Below are 27,833 nucleotides of genomic sequence, written 5' to 3' on the forward strand. Positions count from 1 at the left end.
TGCCATGAGCACCGGGGTGACAAAGAGGAACAAGACAAAGACCCCATTCTCAAAGATTTCAGAGCTCAGTGGGAAAAAGAGCAAGTCAGTCAGCGATCAGAGCAAAGAGAAATGCTGTGACAGCTATAACACCAAGTTTAAAAGCAACAGGGCAGGAAAGCAGGCTGGGCTTCAGTCCTGGTCTGGAAGGAGGAATGAGGGAGAAGGAAAGACGGCTCTGCACCACAGCCTGCTGGGAAAGACCGGACAGGGGATGCAACACGAGGTTCTGCAGGCCTGAAGAGCAAAGTGGAGAAAATGGGCAGAGGCAAGCACTGCAAGAGGGACAGTGGGGTCTGGAAGAACAACAGGAGCCTCCTGACGACAGGCCATCGCGACAGGGTCACCTGAAGCTGCCGACGCCTCTCCCTGTGGTGTCACTCACCATCTACAGTCACAGGTTCTGGGCAGTGGAAGCCTTCCTATCCAAATAGAATAGCTGCTCCCTTGTCAGCTTCTCACCTGGACATGTGGGCTATGATTCAGCAGGTCCAGGTATGGAGCGAGCGCACAGGTGTCCGGCTCTGCAGAAAGGCATTCCCGCTGCCTGGGCCTCAGGTACACGGCTCTGGTGTTGACGGTGCACCAAGCCCACAGCAGGGCACTGTAGCTGAAGATGCTGTCAACAGCCTCCACAAACAGAGGCTGCAGAGAAGAGAAAAAGTCTCTGGAGGAAGCAAAGAACTCCTGCACATGGGCTCTCTGCTCTTCAGCCTTTGCTTTTAAAGATTTGGGAAGAAGGTTCACCACTTCCGGCTCCAAACAAACAGGGCAGGTATAGGCCTTGGGTAAAATCTCCAGGTAAGGCTTCCAAAGAGATCGGTCCCCAGCATGCTTTTCCGAAACTAAAAAGGTACACAGCGCCAGCAGAGGAGACGGAGGAGGCTTCCACCTTTGAAAATTAAAAGCCGGTTTAAAGGAATTACTTTGATTCAAAATATGAAATAAGCCAAGCAGTTTGTTTTGCTGCCAGAGGGAGTGTGTTCAAACTGTCAACACGCTCAGTTTACTTAACAGAATCAAAAGAGTTCCTTCCTTCCTTCCTTAAGGCTCTTCCTTTCCGGGAGAGCACAGCCCCAGTGCCAGTGCTCTGAAAGAACCATACTTACATGTCAGAAAAACTGACTCACTAGGCGAAGTTCCAGGTTTGTTTGCAAGAGATTCCTCGTTGCAAAAACACCTCTTTGCTTCCAACTTGGTTCTCCAGTTACAAAGCTTTTGACCTAACTCCATTTGTCTCACCTAAATAAAGATATAAAATACGGTGGGGAAAAAATGGTGGAAAGAACTGAGACCTGCACCATCCGATATAGTAATCACTGGGTATGCAGAGCTATTTAAATTTAACCCTTAATTATTTAGAATTAAATAACATTTAAAATTCAATCCCGGCCGGGCGCGGTGGCTCAAGCCTGTAATCCCAGCACTTTGGGAGGCCGAGACGGGCGGATCACGAGGTCAGGAGATCGAGACCATCCTGGCTAACACAGTGAAACCCCGTCTCTACTAAAAAATACAAAAAACCAGCCGGGCGTGGTGACGGGCGCCTGTAGTCCCAGCTACTCAGGAGGCTGAGGCAGGAGAATGGTGTAAACCCAGGAGGCAGAGCTTGCAGTGAGCTGAGATCCGGCCACTGCACTCCAGCCTGGGCCACAGAGCGAGACTCCGTCTCAAAAAAAAAAAAAAAAAAAATTCAATCCCTCAGTGAGATAAGCTATGTTTTAAGTGCGCAATAGCCATTCAGAGCTAATGGCCACCATACCAGACAATGCAGAAAAAACATCTGTCATTGCTGAAAGCTCTGTTGGAAGGCACCAACCTTAACCAAAATGGAATATGCTCATATACACTTGTGCAGTTCTAACGCTTTTATTCCTAAGTTTACCTGCTCTATTACAAATTATGTATCATAGTATTTTTGTTTTACACAATTGCCAATAAAAAGATCTCATGTTGCCCGAAGGTATTTAGAGAAAGTTTTCATCAATCCTTCAAGGTCCAGATTCCTATACTGCCACACATTCTACTCAAAATTTCAGAATGATTCAGAAAATGTTTATAATGACAGCATCCTTGCCTCTACACAGGCCTAAAAGACCTATTCACCTTCTTCCAAAAACATGCCGGGGGAAGAAAGTCCAGAAACTTAACGGTTAAGAAACAGTATATGCCAGGCACAGTGGCCCTTTGCCTATATCCCAGTACTTTGGGAGGCCGAGGTGGGTGAATCACTTGAGGCCAGGAGTTTGAGACCAGCCTGGTCAACATGGTGAAACCCTATCTTTAACAAAAATGCAAAAATTAGGCACGGTGGAGCATGCCTGTAATCCCAGCTACTTGGGAGGCTGAGGCATGAGAATTGCTTAAACCCAGAAGGTGGAGGTTGCAGGGAGCTAAGATCGCCACTGCACTCCAGCCTAGGCGACACAGTAAGACCCTGTCTCAAAAAAAAAAGAAAAGGAAAGAAAAAAAGAAACGGTATATTCTTTCAACCCTCATAATTTAGAAATCCCTTCCACTGCAGGTCTCTCACTCTGTCTTCAGAGATGCCCCAAAACAAAGGCCCAGCAGAACGTGTGCCAGAAAACAGTTCTCCCACATCAGCCTCCTCTCTTCTATACTCAAATAAAACTAATTCTTTCATAATGTCAACAGCTCTTCAAAGTTCAAGAAAAACTGAAGTACAATAAGGGTAGAAATAAGAGAGAGTAACTTACATTTGTCAAGAGCTACTATGATGGAAGAGAACAGGCTACTAAGAGCCAAAGCACTCAGCTGTGATTTACATATATTATCGCATTTAATTTTTATTTCTTAGTAAGTGATAGATGGGGGTATCACACCCATACTCCAGGAAGCCTATTAAAAACCTTAAAAATGCCATTTACAGTGAATTAAGAACAAACTTTCTGGCTGGGCACAGTGGCTCACACCTGTAATCCCAGCACTTTGGGAGGCCGAGGCGGGAGGATCACGAGGTCAGGAGTTCAAGACCAGCCTGGACAAGATGGTGAAACCCTAACTCTACTAAAAATACAAAAAAAAAAAAAAAATTAGCCAGGCATGGTGGCGGGCCCTTGTAATCCCAGCTACTTGGGAGGTTGAGGCAGGAGAATCGCTTGAACCCAGGAGGCAGTGGTTGCAATGAGCCAAGATCACACCACTGCACTCCAGCCTGGGCAACAGGTGAGACTCCGTCTCAAGACAGACAGACAGAGAGAGAAAAGGAAGGAAGGAAGGAAGGAAGGAAGGAAGGAAGGAGGGAGGGAGGGAGGGAGGGAGGGAGGGAGGGGGGAGGGGAGGGGGGAGGAAGGGGAAGAGGGAGGACAAACTTTCTAGAACAGAGTAAACTTTTCACATCATTTCAGGTATTTATCTGCTCTAAAAGGGACTGGGTATGAATGAATTGTCTCAAGGGACATATTCGCCAATGACAGACTAAGGAGAAGTGCTTGCACCAGGTAAGCATGTGTGTGGTCACTTACTTAGTAATGTATGCCCCTAAGTAGCTTTGAATCACTGTGTCCGTGGTGAGCAGGCAACTCTCAGGCAACGAAATAATCATCTGTCCCTCCTGGCCAAAAGGAAAGCAAAGTTGAGGATGCCTGTGCTTTGGGAAGGACCCAGGAGTATGAGTCTGAAAGTCTTTGATCCCACAGTCACCTACCAAGAACCCACCATAACTCAACCAAAAGCCACCAATGGAGTCGCTCCCAACTCTGCGAGTCAGCAGACGCACATAAGGCTGCTCCAATGCCAGGTCCCACAACCCCAACAAAAATGAAAGCGTTGACAGGCAGTCAACCCTTCACCAGAATGAGTGGTGGAAACATGTTGACAATTCAAATTATACTGTTTCTTGGCTTTTATTTTTTTTTCTTTGAGATGGAGTTTTGCTCTTGTCTCCCAGGCTAGAATGCAATGGCGCGATCTCAGCTCACTGCAACCTCCACCTCCCAGGTTCAAGCGATTCTCCTGCCTCAGCCTCCTGAGCAGTTGGGACTATAGGTGCCTGCCATCATGCCCAGCTAATTTTTGTATTTTTAGTAGAGACAGGGTTTCACCTGTTTCTTCACTTTCTTATGCCAGGAAATAGTGCTACCAATAGCAAACAAACAGAAACTGTGGGGAAAAGAAAGAGAGATCAGACTGTTACTGTGTCTATGTAGAAAAAGGAAGACATAAGAAACTCCATTTTGATCTGTACAAAGAAAAATCTTTCTGCTTTGAGATGCTGTTAATCTGTAACTTTGGCCCCAACCCTGTGCTCACAGAAACATGTGCTGTATTGAATCAAGGTTTAAGGGATTTAAGGCTGTGCAGGATGTGCCTTGTTAACAGAATGTTTGCAGGCAGTATGCTTGGTAAGAGTCATCGCCATTCTCCATTCTCTATTAACCAGGGGCACAATGCACTGCGGAAGGCCGCAGGGACCTCTGCCCAAGAAAGCCTGGGTACTGTCCAAGGTTTCCACCCACTGAGACAGCCTGACATATGGCCTCGTGGGAAGGAAAAGACCTTTTCGTCCCCCAGCCCAACACCTGTAAAGGGTCTGTGCTAAGAAGGATTAGTAAAAGAGGAAGGCCTGTTTCCCGCATGTCCCTGGGAACAGAATGTCTCAGTGTAAATCCGACTGTTCGTTCTATTCTGAGATAGGAGAAAACCACCCTGTGGCTGGAGGCAAGATATGCTGGCAGCAATACTACTCTGTTACTCTTCCCTATACTGAGATGCTTGGGTAAAGAGAAACAAATCTAGCCTATGTACACATCCCGACACACTACCTTTCCTTCAACTTATTTACGATGCAGATTCCTTTACTCACATGTGTTCCTGCTGATCTTCTCCCCACCATCACCCTGTTCACCCTGTTCTCCTGCCCCACTCCCCTTGCCGAGACAATGAAAATAGTCATCAATAAATACTGAGGAAACTCGGAGACCGGTGCCGGTCCCCTGGGCCCACTGTTCTTTCTCTATACTTTGTCTCTGTGTCTTATTTCTTTTCTCAGTCTCTCAACCCTCCTGATGAGAAATACCCACAGGTGTAGAGGGGCAGCCCCCTTCAGAAACTACCCCCAAAAAATTGTATTCAGTGAAATCCAAGTAGCTAGGCGATGGTCTGCTCTCTACATAACCCACGCCTAGGAGCTAAAGAAAGGCCAGCATGCCCAACATAGTAAGGATGGAATTCTACCACTTGCAAGAGTATCGTTTTCAGTGTCTCCCACTGAGATAGAACCACAGAAGAAAAATTCGATGTAAAGTAATAGAAAACAGTTTAAATAAACGCAACATGACGAAGCCAGATGTGAAATTCTCCTTTAATTCTAACTGGCATCTAAGTTGGTAAAAAATCTCAGCCAAGGCAGGGCATGGTGGCTCATGCCTATAATCCCAGCACTTTGGGAGGCTTAGGCGGGTGGACTGCTTGAGGCCAGGAGTTCAAGACCAGCCTGACCAACATGATGAAACCCCATCTCTACTAAAAGTACAAAAATTAGCCAACCGTGGTGGCGGGCGCCTGTAATCCCAGCTACTCCGGAGGCTGAGGCAGGAGAATCAGTTGAACTCAGGAGGCAGAGATGGCAGTGAGCGGAGATTGCGCCACTGCACTCTGGCCCGGGTGACAGAGCGTGACTCCTTCCCAAAAAAGAAAGAAAAAAAAAATCTCAGCCAAAAAATCTTCCGGGATCAATTTCTGGTTTTCTCATCTGTAAAGCAAGATTAAGCTGGATGATCACCATGGTCACTTCCCATTCCAACATCCTATGATCTTATGGTTAGAAAACATTTGGGTAAATCTCTTTATCATCAAAATGCAAACTGTACACTTCACTGTGCATTTCACTATATGTAAAATATGTCTCAATTTTCAAAAACTTTTGATAAAACAACCACATTTGAATGTACATGTGAAACAACTGCCAATTATTTCATGACCTAAACAAAAACTACCTGTAGTTACTGCTGCATACATGACATTTCTCATCCCCAAATTCTGCTACAGAATAAAGTCAATTACACTTTCCTCCAAAAATAAAAATATTGCACAACAATATGAAAGTACTTAATATTACTGAACCTCAAAATGGTTAAGATGTTAAGTTTTATGTTACATATATTTTACCACAATTAAAAAATTTTAAATGATGAAAACATTAACACATTAAGCGTAATAGAATTACAACATCAAAACATACCATTCTTTATCTATTGGACTTCTTGTGTTTGTGATTTTCACCTGTTTGGGAAACATAACCTGAATTCCCTTGCTGACTGTGCTTGCATTTTAAAGAAATTATATTTTCCTTTAATATTTTAAAAACTTATCTTTTTCGCACAACATTTTTAACAATTAAAATTACTTTTGGACCAGGCATAGTGGCTCATGCTTGTAATCCCAACACTTTGGGAGGCCGAGGCGGGCGGATCCTGAGATCAGGAGTTCAAGACCAGCCTGGCCAACACAGTGAAACCTTGTCTCTACTAAAAATACAAAAAAATTAGCTAGGCTTGATGGCACACGCCTGTAATCTCAGCTATTCAGGAGGCTGAGGCAAGAGAATTGCTTGAACCCAGGAGACGGAGGTTGCAGGGAGCCACGGTCATGCCACTGCACTCCAGCCTGGGCGACAGAGCAAGACTCTGTCTCAAAAAAAAAAATTACTTTTTATCTACTAAAAAAAAAAAAAAAGATACCATTCCTTAGACTAAACGTATGTACACATCTGAGTGTGAGTTTTAAATAAAGAATTTTTTAAAAGACAATTTTTAAATAAAGGAAGAAATTAATTTCTAGCTTTACAGAAAATCGTGCATTAGAGATCTTTAAAATAGGATCAGAAGAATGAAAAGAAACCTTGGAGGTCATCATTTACTTCCCCATTTTGTAGAGGAGGAAACGGAAGCCAAGAGTATGAGGGGTCTCGGGTTGGGGCCCCCAGGCAGCTAAAGGCAACTCTGGCCCAAGCCTGAGGCCTCATCCTCCCTTAGCTCTGGTTTCTACCTGCTGCACCACGACTGCCTCACAAACAGCAGCAGCTGCCTCAGCATACTTTAAACATGATCTGACACGTAACGTGTTGTGGCAGAGATTGCTAGTTGCCTATCCCAACACGCCTTCTCGCCCCGTCCTCACTAACAGAATCCTACTTAGAGGGCACGTGGCTGGGGAAAGGCCAGCACGGCTCTCCTCCCTTGCAGCTGGCTAGGGCTGTGTACCTGATCACTGGTCAAGGACAGAGGGACTGGAATTTCCTTAAAGGGAGGAAGCCTGCCCTTCCTCACCCCCTTGCTCTCTCCTGCTGCCCAAGTTCCAAGACCTGCACCCTGACCTGAGGGTGCAGTTCCCTTAAGGACATGAGAGAGCTGGAAGGAGTTGAGGCCTCCACGGACCATGGGACTGCCCCACCAGCTCGGGTCAGCCTACTCCAAGCTTGTTTCTATGAGTGAGAACAAAATAAATTTCCATGCTGCTTAAGCACCTCAACTTTGGGCTTGTCTTTCATTGCAACAAACTTAATCCTAGTTGATAGAACCATATCCAAACATATCTATTAGGTAAGTCAGAAATGACTGTATGTCTGAAATTTTTTAATCCACTTCGTTTGAACCACAAAAACAAAGCAGCAAAATCTATGCTGGGTTTCAAGGATCAAAGGAAAGTTCTCACCTGCAGGGATGTTTGGCTCATCAGCCCTCTTCCTGTACCTAGGAAAGCAAAGACACAAAGAGTAAATCCTACTACACCTTCAAGGCCCTAGAGATATCATTATGAAAAAAAAAAAAAAAAAATGTCAACTTCAAAATTACACAAGGCTGAAGCTGGATGTCTCTCAGTCTTTGATTCCAAGGAGAAACAGGGAGTCAGAAAGCTATTCCAGAAAATGTCTTGACCTCTAGTGAGTTATAATCCTTGAAGGGCAAAGTCAGCTTCAGAGGTGAGACCTAGAGACCACCGTGGACTTGATACAGACCTACTCCTGGCCTCTTGCAGGAAGCTTTGGCTGGACTCTCTCCCCTGGGGCCTACTGGCCAATAAGGTGCTATTCCCAATGCCCAGCCAACCTCTGAGGCTAGAGCCCCAGGCCACTTATCCCCATTACCAGACTCAGCTCTCCGGAGTAAAGACCTTGAGACCCCTTTGATTGGCCGGCTGGCCAGTAAACCCCACTTCAGTCCCCACAAAGCCTGCAGACATCCTCCCCTCTCTGATCAGGTAACCCATGAGATGGGCTCTCCATGACCTGGTGAGCTCAGCTGGGTAGGTCAGCTCCAGCGGTTGCCTGTGAGCCTAGGCTCCAGCTGGAGCACAGTCACCACAGTAACCTCAGCAGCTGCATTAATACTCCACCAACTTCCAGAAGTTTCTCCCTCCATGCCTAAGCTTCTGCTCCTGGAGCAGTCAGACAAACATTGAAAGGATGCTCAGATGACAGCTTTTCTGGCAGGCATAGGTATTACATGATCATAAGAGGCCTAGAGCATTAATGTCTCCAATTCATCATTCCTCACCTTTCCTCTCTTAGCTGGGAGGGAAAATAATTCAGCCAAGTCAATGCAGGACTACTGGGAGCTCCTGGCTCACAGTAGGAACTCCTGCCTCAAGTCTTCATCAGTTTCCCACAACTTGGATTTGATGCTCCTGGTTCATGGTGGGAATTCCTGCCTCAAGTCTTCCATCAGTTTCCTGGCAGGTTGGATTTGATGCTCCCGGTTCATGGTGGGAATTCCTGCCTCAAGTCCTCTATGGGTTTCCCAGCAAGTTGGATTTGATGAGTCCCAATTCATCTCCCCTCCCAGAAGGATACTGTCTGCTCACACAGCCGGTTCTAGTGTTGATAACGTATTTCATTGATTTTGTGTACCGCATTGTGGAGTTAATCATCCCTGTGTGCCAGAACTCCTCCTAGAATCAATTACTAATGGGAAGATTTTCTTCTACGTGGTTATCCTTCCAAAAACTTACATGCTAATCTAAGTGGAAATTCTCTCCAAACATATATATGAACAAAAGCTAGTCTATGGAATACATCTAGAAGAGCCTTTACCTATATTTACATGATAGTGTTTAATATCAAAAAAATAAGGCCGGGCGCGGTGGCTCAAGCCTGTAATCCCAGCACTTTGGGAGGCCGAGACGGGTGGATCACGAGGTCAGGAGATCGAGACCATCCTGGCTAACACAGTGAAACCCCGTCTCTACTAAAAAATACAAAAAACTAGCCGGGCGAGGTGGCGGGCGCCTGTAGTCCCAGCTACTCGGGAGGCTGAGGCAGGAGAATGGTGTGAACCCGGGAGGCGGAGCTTGCAGTGAGCGGAGATCGCGCCACTGCACTCCAGCCTGGGTGACAGAGCAAGACTCCGTCTCAAAAAAAAAAAAATCAAAAAAATATAGTAATCTACACTCACTTTCATTTTCATATTGGATATATTAGGCAAAGTAGAAGTGGCCATTAGGAGTTCGTAAGAGTAAAGCTTATTACAAATGTCTCAAAGCCTCAAAATTTCCACTATCATCAATCTACATAGGAGGCCCTGACCTGGCTAGCGCTTTTGGTGGTGAAAGGAAACGCTGGGGTCAGTTCCCAAGGCAGAAAAGAAGAGAGAGTCTAAAGATGGAATCCTGCTTAGGAGATTTCCTATGCCCCTCCACAAACTAAGATGAATTCTCCAGAGTTCATACATTTTGACTGAAGCCCAAAAATGTTACCTCCTATCATACACTGATTAAGAGCTAAAAACTATATGAAGCACTTACAGAAAGTTCCTTGTCCCCAGAACTGTAAGCACGAGGCTCAGGTCACTACTGCCAAGCCACTGTGCTTTTGCACTTGCATCGCCTGAAGTCTGGGGCTGGGGCCAGGGCAAGTTGTTCTCACTTTTAAAAATAGGAACTCTTTACTGCTCCAAATTACAAACAGATGACCTATTCTCAGGTATACCATCTAAACATCTGCTGATTCCTGCTTGATGATTTTAAACCCATCCTTCTTAGGGCAAATGACACCTGAGATGTGGGCAGGCCTTAGACACAGCAAGTCTACCGCTGACACTACTGACTCTCTTGATCATCTGGGGAAGAACTCTGCTCAGTATAATCTAAGAGTGTGGCTTTTACTGACCATCTTTGACACACAAAAACAGAAAGTCAAGCATTATGTTAGAGGCTGACAATATGGTTCATGACCATCAACCAGAAGGGGCCCTAATAGAAAATGGCTCAAATCAAGCATTTTGGTTCAAAGTCATGATGTGTAAGTGACTCATGGAAAACAACTTTACACACATCACCTCACTCAGCAAGGGGCACAAGTGGGGAATCCTCTGCCTTGGCGCGGGGTACATGAGGAAGTTAATTTGCTCAAAGTTCAATTACCTAACGCGTACTTGAGTAATAATTCTAATGGACAATGGGAGCATTGTGTGGCACACGCCTTAACTTTTCTGTAAGGTGCAGCCTGCCCTGTGATGTAGAACTTTGGGGCCCTAACTGCACCACAATCTCTGTGCTGCAGCAGACTCCAAATCCTTGTAAAGAGCATCTTGGTCCTCCCTGTGGTTATCTCCTGCCCACCTGTGGGAAGAGTGGAGTGGCCATGTATGCAGGCACACACCCAGAGCAAGCTGCCCAACTTCTGTGACAGAATGTTCCAAAGAAAGTGGTTTTTGGTTTTTGTTAGTTTTTTGAGACAAGGTCTCACTCTATTGCCCAAGCTGGAGTGCAGGGGCATGATCATGGCTCTCTGCAGCCTCAACCTCCCGGGCTCAAGCAATCCTCCCACCTAAGCCTCTAGAGTAGCTGGGACTACAGGGCACACCACCACGCCTGGCTAACTTTTGGACTTTTAGTAGAGACAGGATTTCATCATTTTGGCCAGGCTGGTCTCAAACTCCCGAGCTCAAGTGATCTGCCTGCCTTAGTCTCCCAAAGTGCTGGGATTACAGACATGAGCCACTGCGCCTGGCAAAATGTTAACCTAACCTCCCTAATAAGCACAAGTTCCAGAAGAGAATGTCAACCTACCTCAGCTCAGTGCTGAAGCCTACAGCTCTGCAGTTAACTGGCCACACAGAGGGGGCTCCTCCTCCAACCCAAGGGGAGCACATGCAAACCAGCTGAGGGACAATATCTACTGAGGCCCACTTGCAAGAGTGGCCCCTGCTGTCTACCTGGCTCTTGCGTGGGAAAGGGCAGGACAGCTGAAGGCTAGATCTTACCTGGAAAACAAGCAGGCGCTAAGTTTGAATCTTGAAACTTCCTAGCTTTCAGCCACTTCCTTAGCTCTATAAATTCAGACTTGTGGCTCTCATTCACTATCAGGCAAGGAGAGAACAAATGGTGATTAAAACCACTACATAATCAGATTACTTTTTTTTTTTTTTTTTGAGACGGAGTCTTGCTCTGTCGCCCAGGCTGGAGTGCAGTGGCCGGATCTCAGCTCACTGCAAGCTCTGCCTCCCGGGTTCACGCCATTCTCCTGCCTCAGCCTCCTGAGTAGCTGGGACTACAGGTGCCCGCCATGTCGCCCGGCTAGTTTTTTGTATTTTTTAGTAGAGACGGGGTTTCACCATGTTAGCCAGGATGGTCTCGATCTCCTGGCCTCATGATCCGCCCGTCCTGGCCTCCCAAAGTGCTGGGATTACAGGCTTGAGCCACCGCGCCCGGCCAACCAGATTACCATTTTTAAAAGAACATGTCTGATGAAATGTGTCAGACAGACTTGCACAATAGCAAGAACTGGTGTATCTAAACATAGAAAAGGTACAATAAAAACAACAGTATTGGCCAGGCGCAGTGGCTCACATCTGTATTCCCAGCATTTGGGAGACCAAGGCGGGAGGGTTGCTTGAGGCCAGTTGTTTGAGACCAGCCTGGCCAACATAGAAAGACCCCACCTCTTAAGAAAAAAAAAAATACAGCCTTGTAATCTAATAGGACCACCACTGTACATGTGATCCATCAACCAAAACATCCTTATGCAACATATGACTATATTCATTCAATGTAATCCTAATCAAAATTCAAGCAGGCTTTCGTACAGGAATTAACAAGCTGATCCCAAAATTCATATGGAAATGCAAAAAGCCTAGAATAGCCACGATGTCTTTGAAAGATTGATTTTAAAACTTATTCTAAAGCTACAGTAATCAAATTACTGTGATATTGTCAAGACAGACAAATAGGTCAATGGAACAGGACAGAAAATTGGAAGAGGCCCACATGTAAATGAACAACTGATTTCTGACAAAGTGTGAAGGCGAATCAGTGGAAAAAGGTAGTCTTTTCAATAAATGATGATCAAACAACTGGATCTCTGTAAGAGAAAAAAAAAAGTGAACTTATCCATATCTTGTATCATATTCAGTTGGATTTACATAGGACTTTCCAGATGGCCAAGCACTTTTGTATTAAACAAGATACAGTATCTTCTTCAGACAGGGTTACCCTGAATTTGAAGTGATAAATTTACATCCAAACACTGATATCCTACAGGTGGCTGAAGGTCAAGACCAGAAAAAGAAACTTGGGAGTCATCCCCAGAGAAGACAGTTGAAACAATGAGTTGGATATCTTCACATTCCCACCAGGATCTAAAAGAATACAATGGCACCATTAAAAAGAGTGTTATTTAAGAAATATTCTCTTTGGGCTGGACACAGTGACTCATGCTTGTAATCCCAGTGCTTTGGGAGGCCAAGGCAGGAGGACCACTTGAGCCCAGGAGTTCAAGACTGGCCTGGGCAACAAAGTGAGACCCTGTCGCTAAAACAAATTTAAAAAAACATTAGCCGGATGGAGTGGCATGTACCTGTAGTCCGAGGTACTTGGGAGGCTGAGGCAGGAGGGAGGCTAAGGCAGGAGATCACTTGAGTCTGGCAGTTCAAGGCTGTAGAGACCCATGATCACGCCACTGCACTCCAATCTGGGTAACAGAGTGTACCTTGTCTCCAAAAAAAAAAAAAAGAAAAGAAAAAAGAAAGATTCTCTTTGAACACTGTGTGCCTTTGAGAAAAGCCATGTGTTAGGCCGAGCATGGCGGCTCATGCCTGTAGTCCCAGCTACTTGGGAGGCTGAGGCAAGAGAATCACTTGAACCTGGGAAGTGGAGGTTACAGTGAGCCAAGATCACGCCACTGCACTCCAGCGTGGGCAACAGAACAAGAATCCGTCTCAGAAAAAAAAAAAGAAGAAAGAAAGAAAGAAAAGCTACGTATGAACAAACAAGCAATCACAAAAGGATTTCTTTTTTCATCACTGGCACTAAAACAAAAACTGTACCTCCTCTTGGTTCAGAACTTCTGCAAAGTTTTCGTCTTCTGATCCGGCTTGTTCTCCCTTTTCCTTTCTGCATGCTAAAACTGTAGTTTCTTCTTTCTGAAACACAATTCTATTTTTTCAAAAAGGATAAAACTGTAATTTCTGTGGAAATGCTCAATCTAAAATAAAAAACATTTCTTTTACTTTCCAGGTATATGATAATCACTATTCTTTGTACCTTTAAGTATACAAATGTATATTTTGGTAAACTGTTTCTCGCAAGTGTTTTTGTAAATGAAAGGTTTATACTGTAAGCTAAATCATGATCCCTACAGTTACAGAATTCCCATTATTATCAGTCCCTCTAAAACAGTTTTATCTTGCAGACCTGGTGACTACAGCTTAATCTACTAAAAATACAAAAAATAGCTGGGCATGGTGGCACACGCCTGTAATCCCAGCTACTTGGGAGGCTGAGGCAGGAGAATCGCCTGAACCCCGGAGGGGGAGGTTGCAGTGAGCAGAGATCGCGCTACTGCACTCCAGCCTGGGCGACAGGGCGAGGCTCCATATCAAAAAACTAAATGCATAAATAAAAATAAAAATAAAAACAAAATAAGGGCCGGGCATGGTGGCTCATGCCTGTAAACCCAGCACTTTGGGAGCCCGAGGCGGGCTGAGGTCAGGAGTTCAAGCCCAGCCTGGCACACATGGTGAAACCCCGTCTCTACTAAAAATACAAAAATTAGCCGGGACTGGTGGCAGGCACCTGTAATACCAGCTACTCGGGAGGCTGAGGCAGGAGAATCGCTTGAACTCAGGAGGCAGAGGTTGCAGCCAGACGAGATCACGCCACTGGCACTCCAGCCTGGGTGACAGAGCGAGACTCTGTCACAGAAAAAAAAAAATAAATAAAAATAAAATATAAAATAAATCTACTTCTAAAATATACGGGGACAGAAATGAGTAAGAGACAAGAAGTCCAGGCAGTATTAATACCGCACTTGGGCAGTATAAGGTTCATTATTTGACCTAATGAAAGTCGGCTAGTCCAGCTCCAGAGGCAAGCGCGGCTGGTTCGGTCCGGGTCCCAGCGCTCAGTCCAGAGACCGCGCCAGAAAGTGTTTCCAAGACTCCCGGGCCCTCGCGCGAGCTGTCCACCAGCACCCTGCTGAGGACCACGAGGACACCGGCGACCGCTACAAACACAGGCACCGTCCCCGCCCCCACAGTCCTGAAACTAGCCGTGAGGCCGCCCTACGGTCCGACACACACCGCTCCCGCCGCCACAGGACAGCCAGGCGGGCATCGGACAGCGGACCTCTGGCTCCTTAGCGTCACGCAGCGCGCCGGAGCAATACGCACTAAGTGAACGACTCCACACGATGAGAGGTTACTACAGCACACACGATACTGTCCTCCCTGGAGGAGACCTGCGACCTGAACTCAGTTCTTTTTACGCTGATGAATGAAAGACTAAGTAACTCACCAGCGAGACTCTGCTCCCGTTACCCGGGCAACTGGAGACCTGACCCGGAAGTCCTACCAGCTCACCTAGGCGCCAGCGGCCGTTTCCAAGATGGCGGCTGCAGTGGGCGGGCCCAAGGCACGTGGAAACGCCAAACGGCCCCAAGTGAACGAAAGTTAAAGGAACGGGCCAAAGCTGCAGAGAGAGAGAGGGTGAAGCTCGTCGCGCCGGCCTGGTGTCCTTAAGCAATCCAAGTCCTTAGTCTCCCGGGTCGGCCCCTTCCGCCGCGGGCGGCAGCTTCCGACTCGCGCATGCGCAATGTTCGCGGACTCGCCGCCAACGCTCAATAGTCTGGGAGGAGGTCAGCATCCCTACACCCCCATAACCCCTACGTCGGGTCTGGGGTGAGAAAACCCAGTAACGCGGAATTTAGGCAAGAAATGTATAATTTAAAAGTAAGTAGGTCTCCCGAGTGCTTTATAAAATGTCACTAGAACTCTTGGCTGTACAATTTGCCTGCTTTGCAGCTAGGGAAAACCTAGGACACATGGAGTTCAATGCTGGGCTAAGCCAGACCTTATCTGCGTTTCTGTCTAGGTCCTAGGCTCTACACCTAGCACATCATTAAAATCCCACTTACCAAGGTTCTCAACGAAGGTAAAGGTTGCTAAAAGTTAACAGTGCAACATGTGTTTAAAACTATTAAAGAGACAGTTTATGTGCAAGAGGTGCATAAGGAAAATAAAATACACTTTTGGTAAAAAGTGTATTTTGGTAGGCATAAGAACGTGGATTTTTAACCTACATTAAAAGGTTAAAGAATTGTTTTTGAAGGTTTAAGCAAGTTTCGAAAGGTTAATTGTAAAGGAAATTCTGTGTGTAAACATGTTGGCTAAAGATTGAAGGGGTGTCATCCAGCTTTTCTGTAAATTAGGCATTAAAATAAAAGCACAATGGGTTTCTCTTAAAGCACTAACCTGTTCTTTAACAGAAATTATAAAGGGCTAAAAAGAGTCTATAAAAATCTTACCTCATGGTCAAACATTAAAATCGGGTAACTATGTCTACAAGGTTTTATTAAAATTGAGTTTAACATTCATAGCACACTAATATAAAGGTAAATTTTAGCTTATTTGGTATAAAATCATACAAGGAAGCATTGCTAAATATAAAATGGTACTTGGTTTTCTTTGATCTATATTTATATAATATGTTATTGGTATGTTTTCCAAGGTTACAGGAGACTGACAATTCTGATATATCTTAGTGTACATTATCAGTAATAATTGTTATGTTAAACTTATTGTGTGCCACAGAGGTAACAGCGATCCTTGTCAATTGTGTCTTTACCTATGGCTACCCTAACATTTTTCTCATCCATACAATTGTTGTCTTATTTTGGCGCTCCTTAAAAGGTGGTTTTATGATCAGCTATAAAGGTCTAACAGGTGCTCTTGAATGCAGGTTTCTGATAACTTTGGAAATTGTAACATCAGAATGGAAGAAAAACATTCAGAACTCTTGAAAAGCTAAAATTTTCATTAACATCAAGCAGGACAGGAATTAACTGCTTGAACTAAACTAATAGGAGACCGGAGTAATCTTGATGTTTCGCTTAAAATATTGCTAACCTTTTGTTTTGTTTTTCAAAGTTAAAGAAACTTTTCTTTGGAGATACTGACAGCTTTTAACAATTTAGTATGCGCCCATGAACAAAATTTGGAGCATACTTGTTTCTCTCTACCTGATTTTCTCCAGAATTTGGAAACTATCTGTGAGTATTCTTTTTTTTTTTTTTTTTTTTTGGAGACGGAGTCTCGCTCTGTCGCCCAGGCTGGAGTACAGTGGCCGGATCTCCGCTCACTGCAAGCTCCGCCTCCCGGGTTCACGCCATTCTCCTGCCTCAGCCTCCGGAGTAGCTGGGACTACAGGCGCCCGCCACCTCGCCCGGCTACTTTTTGCATTTTTAGTAGAGACGGGGTTTCACCGTGTTAGCCAGGATGGTCTCGATCTCCTGACCTCGTGATCCGCCCGTCTCGACCTCCCAAAGTGCTGGGATTACAGGCTTGAGCCACAGCGCCCGGCCTGTATGCAAATAATTAAGCCAAGTATAATAAAGCAAACCAGGCCTACCATGATTTGTCTTTTAATAAAAACGGGAAACTGGAGAAAGAAAATTATGTTTCAAAAACTATAGCACACCTGTCATTAAATTCTAGTATTGCCTAATGTTTTTCAATTTTTGTTATTTTCTTCATTTTAAATTAAATTCTAATTGTTCTAGCTACAAGATTCCAAAATAAGCTGTGCTTTCTTAAAGCCCTAGAAGCTGAAAACTAGATGTTTCAGCAGATGCTGCCTCTAAGCCCCCCAACCATGACAGGAGAAAATCTCTTCACTGCTGGTGCTGACAACTAATAACTAAGGGTTCCCGGAATCCTTCCCACCAAGTCTAGTGAGTCCATGGAACCCAGGGTAATTAAGAGGGTATCTGTTACAGGAATCAACTCCTAAATACATCACAGGCAAGTCAAAGCCTGGAAAGCTAAGGAAGCAACCTGAGAGCCCAAAAAAAAGCTTAAATATTAATGTAAATAAATAGGAAATCTTACGCTGAAAATCATAAAAGATAAGTAACTAGGCTGGGTGTGGTGGCTCATGCCTGTAATCCCAGCACTATGGGAGGCCGAAGCAGGCAGATCACAAGGTCAGGAGTTTGAGACCAGCCTGGCCAATATGGTGAAATCTCATCTCTACTAAAAATACAAAAATTAGCCAGATGTGGTGGTGTGCACCTGTAGTCCCAGCTACTTGGGAGGCTGAGGCAGGAGAATCACTTAAACTCAGGAGGCAGAGGTTGCAGTGAGCCAAAACTGCACCATTGCATTGCAGTCTGGGTGACAAGAGCAAAGCTCCATTTAAAAAAAAAAAAAAATGAAAAAAAGATAAGTAATCAAGAACTACTCACCTTACTGAGTCTCATCCCAACCTCACCAAAGAGTTTTTGTCATTCCTATCTCTCCTTTTAAGTCAAGTGTGAAAACTTTTTAATGGAAATTACTTACTATACCACCCTTGTGGAAATTGCTTTACTCTACTATTTGCAGTAGGACTATATATTGTAGCACTCTCAGGGTGGAATATCGGACAGAAAATCTCAATTACTATAGCATTTTGATTGATTATTAAGGAAAGGGCTAAAAAGGAAGTACCAAAACAACCAAATAAATGCTTGGTTTGGGAACAAAATCGTAGCATGGGTCATTCCATTCCTGGGCCCTCTTCTAATAATACGCCTGGGACTAATGTTCTTACCCTGCCTAATTAACCTTTTTCAAAGATTTTTAACTGACAGGATCATGGCCATTTCACAAACAACTACCCAAAAACATCTATCGACGGCATTGCTCCTACAGTCAACCCAAGACCAGAAAACTCTCTGTACCCTCATCAGCAGGAAGTAGCCGGAAAGCAAATGCTGTCCCTCCTCCTGTTTATAACTGTAGGGTCTGGACTGACAGAGCAGGAGCATCACCATCTTGGAAAAGCCCCTCATTCTAAAGTTCACCTTAATAAAAAACCACCTAAATCCAAAGGGCATCAGCCGAATGACTAAGGTCAGCATGACCATAAATCACAAGTAACATCTCCCACCAGAAACGTTCCAAACTCCTTCCTGACCAGAGACATGCTGGCCCCTAGAGAAAGCCCCCTCCAGGCCGGGAAGATGCTGGCCCCGAGATAACCCACCTCCAAGCCAGAAAGATGTCTGCCTCAAGATAACCTCCCCTCCTCCCCTTACGGCAGGATTCCAACCCCGCCATAAACTTCTCCACACACATGAACATTCCAAGCTGTGATAAGCCCCCTCACCCTAAAACCAATATATACTCTTAGTAAGAGAAAGGGCTCCTGACCAAAACAGGCCATCTAAAGTAAACCTGTCTCTAACTGCCAAGGTATTTTTGCTTCTTTCCTCTTTCTCTAACGTTTACACAAAAGAGTTTGTGTAGCTACAGCTTTGATTAGACAAGAGACCGATTTCAACAACTTTCTCCCGATAAGAAGATCGTGGACTATGGAATGGACTGGTTCTGGTTTACAGAGGCTGTGTACTTGCGTGCCTTGATGTCCTGAAAGACTTTTGACAGATAGGACCTAATCGTAATACACTTAAATGTCAAGTCACCATCCCAAACTGAATATACATGAGTCTTATGTTATATGCATGTTTCTTCAATATGCATGTATCAGGTCCACGTTCATGAATATTCATAGCCCCTCATGTAACCTGTTGAATGTGTAAGTGTAGCCAACCTGTGCAGTCTAAAGCTCCTGCCTCCAAGCCGCCCCCTTCAAAGTGCCCGTCTCTGAGTTGCTGCTGGAGTCAGCTCCCCAGCCTCCAGGATGGCTACCTTGCAGGTTGTACCCCTTTAGAAGAAATAAAGGCTCCATCTCCTTTTCTAACTTTATACATTGTGAGTTGCTTTTGTTTTTCTTTCTAAAAAATAAAAAATACACACACACAGTTCAAGACTATGGCTAGGATGACCCTAACACCTAGTATGACTCTAGTCCCTTACTGAGAATGTTTAAGCTGCCAAAAAAAATGGTATTTGTAATAACCAACTTCTGACAATATGTCCCTGACTGCCCTTTCTTAAAGCATGTACTGAAAATGGCTTACAGCTGTGAATTCTTCCTCTGACCCTTTGAGATGTATGTCCCACTCAGGAGTGTTTTTTTGGCCGGGTGAGGTGGCTCACGCCTGTAATCCCAGCACTTTGGGAGGCCAAGGCGGGCAGATCACCTGAAGTCAGGAGTTCGAGCCCAGCCTGGCCGACATGGTGAAACCCCTTCTCTACTAAATATACAAAAAGTTAGCCAGGTGTGGTAGCATATGCTTGTAGTCCCAGCTACTCGAGAGGCTGAGGCAGGAGAATCTCTTGAACCTGGGAGGCAGAGGTTGCAGTGAGCCAAGATTGCACCACTGCACTCCAGCCTGAGAGAGAAGTGAGAAACTCCGTCTCAAAAAAGAAAAAAAGAAAAAGAAAAAGAATGTGATTCTCAGACCTGAAAGCCATTCCTCTGAAATGTAATCATCAGAAATGATAGGGCCCCTGTCTCTCAGTCTTTGTAGTGGGAGAATAGAATCCCAACTTTGCTAATTGCCAGCTAACAGACACAGCTGGCCTAACATTTCCACTGAGCAATCCTTGGTAATTTGTCATTTCCCTAATTCCTCCCACTTCCTGATCCTTCATTCTCCCTTTAAAAGGCACGGTCACCTCTGTACAAATGAAAGTTCATTTACACTGGACCCTCTTTCTATTACAGTAGTTCATTATTGACTAACATCTGTTCTTACTACCTTAGTGTCTGGCTTTGTCTTTCACAGAATTCAGCAAATTGCTTGAGTTACGTAACTACTAAGCACCTAAGCCACAGATTGATTCCAGGTCTCAAAGTCTATGGTCTACCCCTTTAGAAAGGCTTATTGAATATCCTAAACAAACATAAAATGAAGAGGAACACAGTCAGTGTCAAGCAGAGCTCCGTGAGGATAAATAATCAAAGGAACAACCCGGAGAACCTCACAATTCGTAATTTAAGAATATTATTTTCCAACATCTTTTCTTTTAATATATACCATGGAACTGTGTTTTAGGGTATTTTGGTTTTGGTTTTGTTTTTAGATTCAGGGGGTACATGGGTAGGTTTGTTACATCAGTATATTGCCTGATGCTGAGGTTTGGGCATCTAATGATCCCAAGTAGAGAACATAGTACCCAATAGGTCGTTTTTCAATCCTTACCCACTTCCTCCCCCTTTTGGAATCCCCAGTGTTACTGTTCCCTTCTTTGTGTCCCTGTGTACTCAGATGTTTAGCTCCCACTTATAAGTGAGCACTTGCATTATTTGGTTTTCTGTTTCTGCGTTAATTCACCTAGCACAATAGCCTCCAGCTGCATCCATGTTGCTGCAAAGGAAATGATTCCATTCTTTTTTGTGACTGTGGGAACTGTGTTCTTTAATTGCTTTAAACTAGTGCGTAGTAGTGCTCATTTGGGCAGCACATATACTAAAACTGGAATGATACAGACAAGATTAGCATGGTGCCTGTAGAAGGATGACATGCAAATTCATGAAGCGTTCTGTTAAAAAAAAAAAAAAGGTGGGTAGTAGTCATTCCACAGGTTAATTGGTATTATAAAATTCTTTTTTTTTTTTTTTTTTTGAGACGGAGTCTCGCTCTGTCGCCCGAGCTGGAGTGCAGTGGCCAGATCTCAGCTCACTGCAAGCTCCGCCTCCCGGGTTTACGCCATTCTCCTGCCTCAGCTTCCCGAGTAGCTGGGACTACAGGCGCCTGCCACCTTGCCCGGCTAGTTTTTTGTATTTTTTAGTAGAGACGGGGTTTCACCGTGTTAGCCAGGATGGTCTCGATCTCCTGACCTCGTGAGCCACCCGTCTCGGCCTCCCAAAGTGCTGGGATTACAGGCTTGAGCCACCGCGCCCGGCCATAAAATTCTTGATCTATATAGCAGCCAGTATAGTCTCAGACTTTTGATTCTCACAACTAAGGCATGTCTTCCAACTTAGCCAATAGCAGTAATAGCAGAGATCTGGAAACTCCACCTTTAAATTTCTGTTTTATTTCTTAAATTGTTCAGAATCCAGACAAGGTGCTACATACTGGAGGCTCCTATACAGCACCAGAATCAAGACCCAGATGTAACAGAGAAAACAATACAAAATCATCCAAGTAGAGCTTAATTCACAGGCTGTAAATTGTGCTTTTCAAAAACAAATTTTCAAAAAGTTTCCCATAGTCAAACCCATCAGACATTTATGATTCTTCCCCTATTATGCTTATAAAATAAAGCATTTTCCCCTATTGAAAATAAAAATGTTACTTTTGTTTTCTTTTAGTTGTTTTATGGATTCATTTATAAATCACTGTTTCTCTCTCTCCAGAAATTATTTAGTGTATGTTGTAAGGGATCTTTTTTCTTTCCAATCACTATGCCCTTTTCCCAGTGCCAATTTTGGAATAATTATTTCCCTCACTAGTTGTTAAGGCCACCTTTATCATACAGTAAATTCTTGTTAATACATATTTTATATATTTTTCGGAGCATTCTGCCCAATATACCTGTCAATTCTTATGTTGGTACCAGTCCTAAAAAATTAAACAAATCAGACTCAAACTCATGATTCATGGCCCTCATAGGATTTGCCCTTTGAAACAGCAGGACCCTCACCCTGTCCAAAGTTCCCTGTACACCATGTGCAATTGCTGACTGGCCCTCTTAATAAATGTAATCCATCCCACTCTGAACACTGACTCACACCAGCTACAGAAGACAGTAGCTGATGAAGTGGAGAGAACCCAGCCAATGACAGACCCAACCCCACACCCTGGGATAGGAAAGAAAATCCAAAACAGAGCTCTGAATTATCCTGAGTGAAAAAAAACAAAACAAAACGAAAGACTACAAACTGTATGACTCCATCTATGTAACATTTTTGAAACAACAAACTTGTAGAAATGGTGAACAGATTAGTGGGTGCCATGAAATAGAGTTGGTTTGGGGAGTAACAGAGAGGTATGTTTGGTGATAAAAGTGCAACAGGAGGGTTCTTGGTGCTAATGGAAACATACTCATTTAATTGTAATGGTGGATACACAAACCAACATTTGATTAAATTATATAGGACTAAATACATATATGAAGTACACATCAAACTGGGGAAATCTGAGTATGATTGGTGGACTGCTTTGTTGTCAATATCTTCATTGTGATGCTGTACTATACTTCTGCAATATGTTACTATTGAGTGAAACTGAGTAAAGAGTAAGGAATCTCTGTATTATTTCTTACAACTGCATATGAATCTATAATTAGCTCAACAAAAATTTCAGTTCAAAAAAAGCAAAGGTCTTTCCTTGATTACTAACTTGCTTTAAAGCAACTGATTGGAATCCTACCTTGAAATTGCAATGTAATTGCAATCTATTTAAAGCAGTGCTGTTCAACAGACCTTTCTGCAGGGATGGAAATATCCTAAATCTATACTGCCCAATACAGTGACCACTAACACATGCAAATATTGAGCACTGGAGATGTGGCTAGTGCAACTAAAAAACTGAATTACAAATATTGCTTAATTTGAATTTATGTTTAAATGGCCACCTGTGATAGTGGCAACCTATGAGATAGCACAGAAATGAAACTTGACCTTATTCCCGATTCCCTTGTAAGTAGGAAGGAAGAACACTCATTTTGAAACCATGCAGTTGTTCCATAGGACGGATGTTTATGGTCCTTTTTTTTTTTTTGAGACAGAGTCTCACTCTGTTGCCCAGACTGGAGTGCAGTGGCGTAATCTCGGCTCACTGCAACCTCTGCCTCTGTGGTTTAAGCAAGCAAGTCTCTGCTTCAGCCTCCCAAGTAGCTGGAATTACAGGCGCCTGCCACCACACCCAACTAATTTTTGTATTTTTTTTTTTTTAGTAGAGATGGGGTTTCACCATGTTGGCTAGGCTGGTCTTGAGTTCCTGACCTCATGATCCACCTGCCTCAGCCTCCCAAAGTGCTGGGATTACAGGCGTGAGCCACGGCACCTGGCCTGGTCTCCTTTAAATAAACAAATTGACTCTCCCAGTCTAAAAACTTGAGAAATTTACATTTGTCTTATCTGAGTTCCTTTCTCAGGAAACTAGCCATCAGACCTCCCAGGTAGCACCTAGAAACTGAAACTTATCAGATCACCACATCTGGACAATCAGATGCCAGACCCCTCACCTGCAACAATTTCCTAACTGATGCCTGTTGATCCACTCCTCATCTCTCCCCAAATCCTGCTGTTTTTGCACATGCAGCATTTCTTCCCTGCTATATCCTAATTTTAATCAGTTGAGAAGATGGATTTGAGACTGATCTCCCCCCATAGGCTGTAGCACCCAAATAATGCCTTCTTCCCTGACAATAATAGGGTCTTAATGATAGGCTTTCTGTGCTGTGAACCACCTGGCATTTCTCTGTTTCCCACCACTGAACTAAGTTATAAACTCTCAGGATAGATCTCTGTTTCTTCATTTTAAGATGGGGATTAAAAAGTACATCCTGGAGTGTTATTTTCAGTGTAAAATATGGCTGTGAAACTTCCTACACCTATGCATAGGTAAACTGATGGCCCTGCAAATGCCCAGAGAAGTAACCTTGTAAGGATTGAGTGAATGTTTCCCACCATTATTGGAAAATCTGGCTAAGTCAGTAGCTTTGTTTTCATATACTTAGCGGGGAAATCAACAAAAACGTGATGCCCTGTCATTTCTTTCCAGTTTCTTCTGCAACTCTAGCTCCAAAGACTGCAGTTCCTGCAGTATATATATATATATATATTTTTTTTTTTTTTTTTTTTTTTTACAACACCAGGAAAAAAAAAAAAACATGCAAATGTACTATTTCTTCAAACACAACTAGGAATGATTGAACAGCTGGGGGAATAGGAAGAAAACCCCTCAGAGAACCAAGGACAAGCAGTGGCACATGGCCACTACAAATGGTTCTTCACTGCCATGTGGGCAGCCGGCAACCAGCAGCTAGAGTCCGGCCTCGCTCTTCAGCCAGCAGGTTCTGCAAAGTCAGGCCAGCTGGCTCTCCGCCCAAGGCCTCGCTCTTCAGCCAGCAGTTTCTGCAAAGTCAGGCCAGCTGGCTCTCCGCCAGCTCTGCACCCCGGCGAAGTTCCGGCGGGGAGGGGGAGGGGTGGTTACGCCCCGCCCCGCCCCTCCCCGCTAGGGGCGGAGGCTGCGCCTGCGCCTGCGAGCTCAGCGGCCGGGCGTGTTAACCTACGGGTGGGCGCCCCACGCCCGCCAGATTCGCGCAGTCTCTGAGATACACGCCGCTCATCTCCAGGGCCTGAGCCGGGTCTGTTCTTCACGCAGGTGTCCCGCGCGTCCTGTTCAGCCATGAAGTCCGGCATCCGTGTAGCGCTGGTGACTGGAGGCAACAAGGGCATCGGCTTGGCCATCGTGCGCGACTTGTGCCGGCTGTTCTCGGGGGAAGTGGTGCTCACGGCGCGGGACGTGGCGCGGGGCCAGGCAGCTGTGCAGCAGCTGCAGGCGGAGGGCCTGAGCCCGCGTTTCCACCAGCTGGACATCGACGACCTGCAGAGCATCCACACCCTGCGCGAGTTCCTGCTCAAGGAGTACGGGGGCCTGGACGTGCTGGTCAACAACGCGGGCATCGCCTTCAAGGGTACGGGGAGGGGACGTGTCCTCCCCGACGTGGCCTACTCCTGTGGAAGAAGCGCTGCACTGGGGCTCCTAGCGGCTGCGGGGTCCAGAAGGGCTCCCTAGGGAGGAGAGGGAGGAGCTGGGAGATGCAGGGAGTGCCGAAACCTTAGAGAAAGGGAGTTTTCCAGTCAAAGGGAACTTTGTGTTTCCCTGGCTCGGACTTTTGGGGATCTCTTTCAGATTTTCTGCAGTTTTTCTGAATTGAGCTTTAAGGCCATTGAATGAATTTTGAACTGATTTTAAAATAAACGATAAATTGCAAAAAGAAAAAATGGTTATGCCAAGATCCAGTGTGTGCGCCCTTCATCCTCTTTCCCCCAATGGTACCATCTTACAAAAATACTAGAACGTTATCAAACCAAGAGATTGGCACAATACTGTAACCAGACACAGCCTTTAGACAGAAGGCACTAATTTTTTATTTTTAGTAGCATTCTATAGAATTTTACCCCGTGGGTACAATGTGTTAACTATGTTCTCTTTTTCTCCTAAAAGTTGCTGATCCCACACCCTTTCATATTCAAGCGGAAGTGACGATGAAAACAAACTTCTTTGGTACCCGAGATGTGTGCACAGAATTACTCCCTCTAATAAAACCCCAAGGTGAGTCTGATGGGAAACAGCGCACCTTCTCTTTGGGGCTTGACTCTGGCCCCTGCTTGTCTGGGATTTCTCCTACAGGCTCCTGCTTCCTCTTCACGCTGCATGTGCACCAACCTCTGTGCTTTGTCTCCTGCCAGCTGATAGGTGCCATTTTGCCTCAGGACTTTGTCCTCACTTCTCCCACTCCCATGGCCATTCGTCCTCCCCATCCCACTGGTCTTTGCACACCTGGCTGACTCTCTTATCCTTCAGGTCTGAGCTCAAACGTCTCCTGAGAGATGCTCTTTCTTTGCCCCATGCCCCTCCACGTGGGAGTCCATCCTGTACCCTTTCTCTGCTCTTTCAGAGAGATGTTATTCAGGCTGGTGGAGCCTTTACTACCACCAGTTCATTAGGCCCTTCTAATACCTGTCACCTGTCTGGAACACTCCTTAAGCTCCCGACCACAGAGTTGTCTTGCTGCCTTTCCGACTCTTCCTGATGCCTTTCCCCACAATCTAAGATATTTCCAGAAGATCCCTGTCCTTTTCCCTAAGTTGTCTGGGACACAGAGCCCACCACCTACCCACCAGGATCGTGCAGGTCACCATGCCCCACCCCTCATAATCACTTACTAGGTCCTAGCAGTTGTGCCCACTGAGTTCCTCCTGAATCCATCTCTCCGGCTTTACAGCAGGCCCTCACCTGTCCCTCTGGACGATTGCAAACCTTCACAAGGCACCTCTGGTCTTGAGTCTTTTCCTTTCCCAGCATCCTGCATGCGGTCTGCATGGTCATGCCGCTCCCAAAAATCCTTCAGGAGGAAAGTCCAAGCCCTTAGCATGGTACACAGAGATGTCCATAATCTGCCGCTGCTTAACTCCGGGCCCATTTTAACTCCCCTTTGACGTGCTCAAGGTGCTGGATATGACTATCACATTTCTTTGGTTGTAAACTGCTGTGATGGTTACCCTAAGTAATGGGACAGGAGATGAACCCACCCATTAAATAAAGCAGCAATAAGCAGCTACTTGTAGAAAAATTTAAATGTGTGGCTTCGAGTTGGGTACTTGCATTACGGGTTATTCTCAGCTTTTATCCTGTTTCCCTGTCCTGTCATCCTATTAACTTGTGCTACTTCTAAGGCTCTGGTTCACCAGGACCTCAAAGGGCAGCTCTTCCAAATCTCACCTGACTCTACTCAGCCAAAATTTGAAGGCAGGAATGAAGTTCCACCACACTTGCTATGCATATTCCTCTTAGAACTCATACCAGTTAACTGTCTCTCATACGAAAATTTTCTGCTTCAAAATCCCTGCAAATTTGGCATTCACCTTTCTACAGGATTGTTGCACACCTTTCTACATAATGCTTTGTGGTGTATCTTAGGGAGAGTGGTGAACGTATCTAGCACGATGAGTCTCAGAGCCCTTAAAAGCTGCAGCCCAGAGCTGCAGCAGAAGTTCCGCAGTGAGACCATCACCGAGGAGGAGCTGGTGGGGCTCATGAACAAGTTTGTGGAGGATACCAAGAAGGGAGTGCACCAGAAGGAGGGCTGGCCCAGCAGCGCCTACGGAGTGACGAAGATTGGTGTCACCGTTCTCTCCAGGATCCACGCCAGGAAACTGAGTGAGCAGAGGAAAGGGGACAAGATCCTCCTGAATGCCTGCTGCCCGGGGTGGGTGAGAACCGACATGGCAGGACCCAATGCCACCAAGAGCCCAGAAGAAGGAGCAGAGACCCCTGTGTACTTGGCCCTTTTGCCCCTGGATGCTGAGGGTCCCCATGGACAATTTGTTGCAGAGAAGAGAGTTGAACAGTGGTGAGCTGGGTTCACAGCTCCATCCATGGGCCCCATTTTGTACCCTGTCCTGAGTTAGTCTAAAGGGCACTTACAAAGTCATAAATATCCTTATATAAGAAAAAAAAAGATCTATCAATTAGTACTCACTAATACACTACTAATTGAGCAGCCTACACACTCAGTTGACTACCTAAATCTGTCAGGTCTTTTGTGATTTCCTCTGATGCAGGGAGAGGAAAAATTGTAATTGATGAAAATAATGAATGAAAATCAACAGATGAATAAATGGTTCTTTATAAGTCCATTTGTACAGATTGTTTAGATACTAAATAATCTTTGTCTCAAGTACAATCAACCTAAAAGGTCAAGGGAAGGGAC

The 27,833-nt window shown here is 45.0% G+C and overlaps 2 protein-coding genes and 1 non-coding gene across 10 annotated transcripts in view; 2 read left to right on the forward strand and 1 right to left on the reverse strand.

Annotated features, from left to right (window-relative positions):
• The window catches only part of SETD4 (SET domain containing 4), a 30,234-nt gene extending 15,040 nt beyond the window's left edge, over positions 1–15,194 (reverse strand). Inside the window, exons 1-6 of one of the 8 annotated variants that reach the window (XM_033232417.1) lie at positions 14,856–15,194; positions 13,323–13,431; positions 11,262–11,357; positions 7,714–7,751; positions 3,525–3,613; positions 502–931 (exon numbers count right to left, since the gene is read on the reverse strand). In XM_033232417.1, the coding sequence (XP_033088308.1) occupies positions 502–931; positions 3,525–3,613; positions 7,714–7,751; positions 11,262–11,357; positions 13,323–13,395 (726 nt within the window). In that variant the 5' untranslated portion in view covers positions 13,396–13,431; positions 14,856–15,194. Of the gene's footprint in view, positions 1–501; positions 932–3,524; positions 3,614–3,717; positions 3,948–7,713; positions 7,752–8,555; positions 9,094–11,261; positions 11,358–13,322; positions 13,432–14,333 lie in introns of those variants that run through there. The other 7 variants (XM_033232418.1, XM_033232414.1, XM_033232412.1 and 4 more) reach the window with 7 other exon arrangements.
• A 5,633-nt stretch (positions 15,195–20,827) lies between these two features.
• On the forward strand, positions 20,828–20,929 carry LOC117096824. Its single transcript, XR_004442659.1, has one exon. It is a non-coding gene; the product is annotated as a U6 spliceosomal RNA (small nuclear RNA).
• Positions 20,930–24,474: 3,545 nt separating this feature from the next.
• LOC117095746 (carbonyl reductase [NADPH] 1) lies at positions 24,475–27,759 on the forward strand. The gene is made up of 3 exons (XM_033232421.1): positions 24,475–25,031; positions 25,565–25,672; positions 27,041–27,759. Exons 1-3 carry the CDS (start codon positions 24,743–24,745, stop codon positions 27,475–27,477), a joined length of 834 nt encoding a protein of 277 aa, XP_033088312.1. The 5' UTR covers positions 24,475–24,742; the 3' UTR covers positions 27,478–27,759.
• The last annotated feature ends 74 nt before the right edge of the window (positions 27,760–27,833 follow it).

This window comes from Trachypithecus francoisi, unplaced genomic scaffold, assembly GCF_009764315.1.
Source record: "Trachypithecus francoisi isolate TF-2019V2 unplaced genomic scaffold, Tfra_2.0 Lachesis_group14, whole genome shotgun sequence".
In the NCBI taxonomy this organism is placed as follows: domain Eukaryota; kingdom Metazoa; phylum Chordata; class Mammalia; order Primates; family Cercopithecidae; genus Trachypithecus; species Trachypithecus francoisi.

What these genes read in the sequence shown, in the direction of transcription:
- LOC117095746 (XM_033232421.1), top strand. Translation starts at nt 24,743, where the DNA reads ATGAAGTCCGGCATCCGTGTAGCGCTGGTGACTGGAGGCAACAAGGGC. An exon ending in CGCGGGCATCGCCTTCAAGG is followed by an intron (nt 25,032 to 25,564) that starts GTACGGGGAGGG and finishes TTCTCCTAAAAG; the next exon opens with TTGCTGATCCCACACCCTTT. An exon ending in CCCTCTAATAAAACCCCAAG is followed by an intron (nt 25,673 to 27,040) that starts GTGAGTCTGATG and finishes GGTGTATCTTAG; the next exon opens with GGAGAGTGGTGAACGTATCT.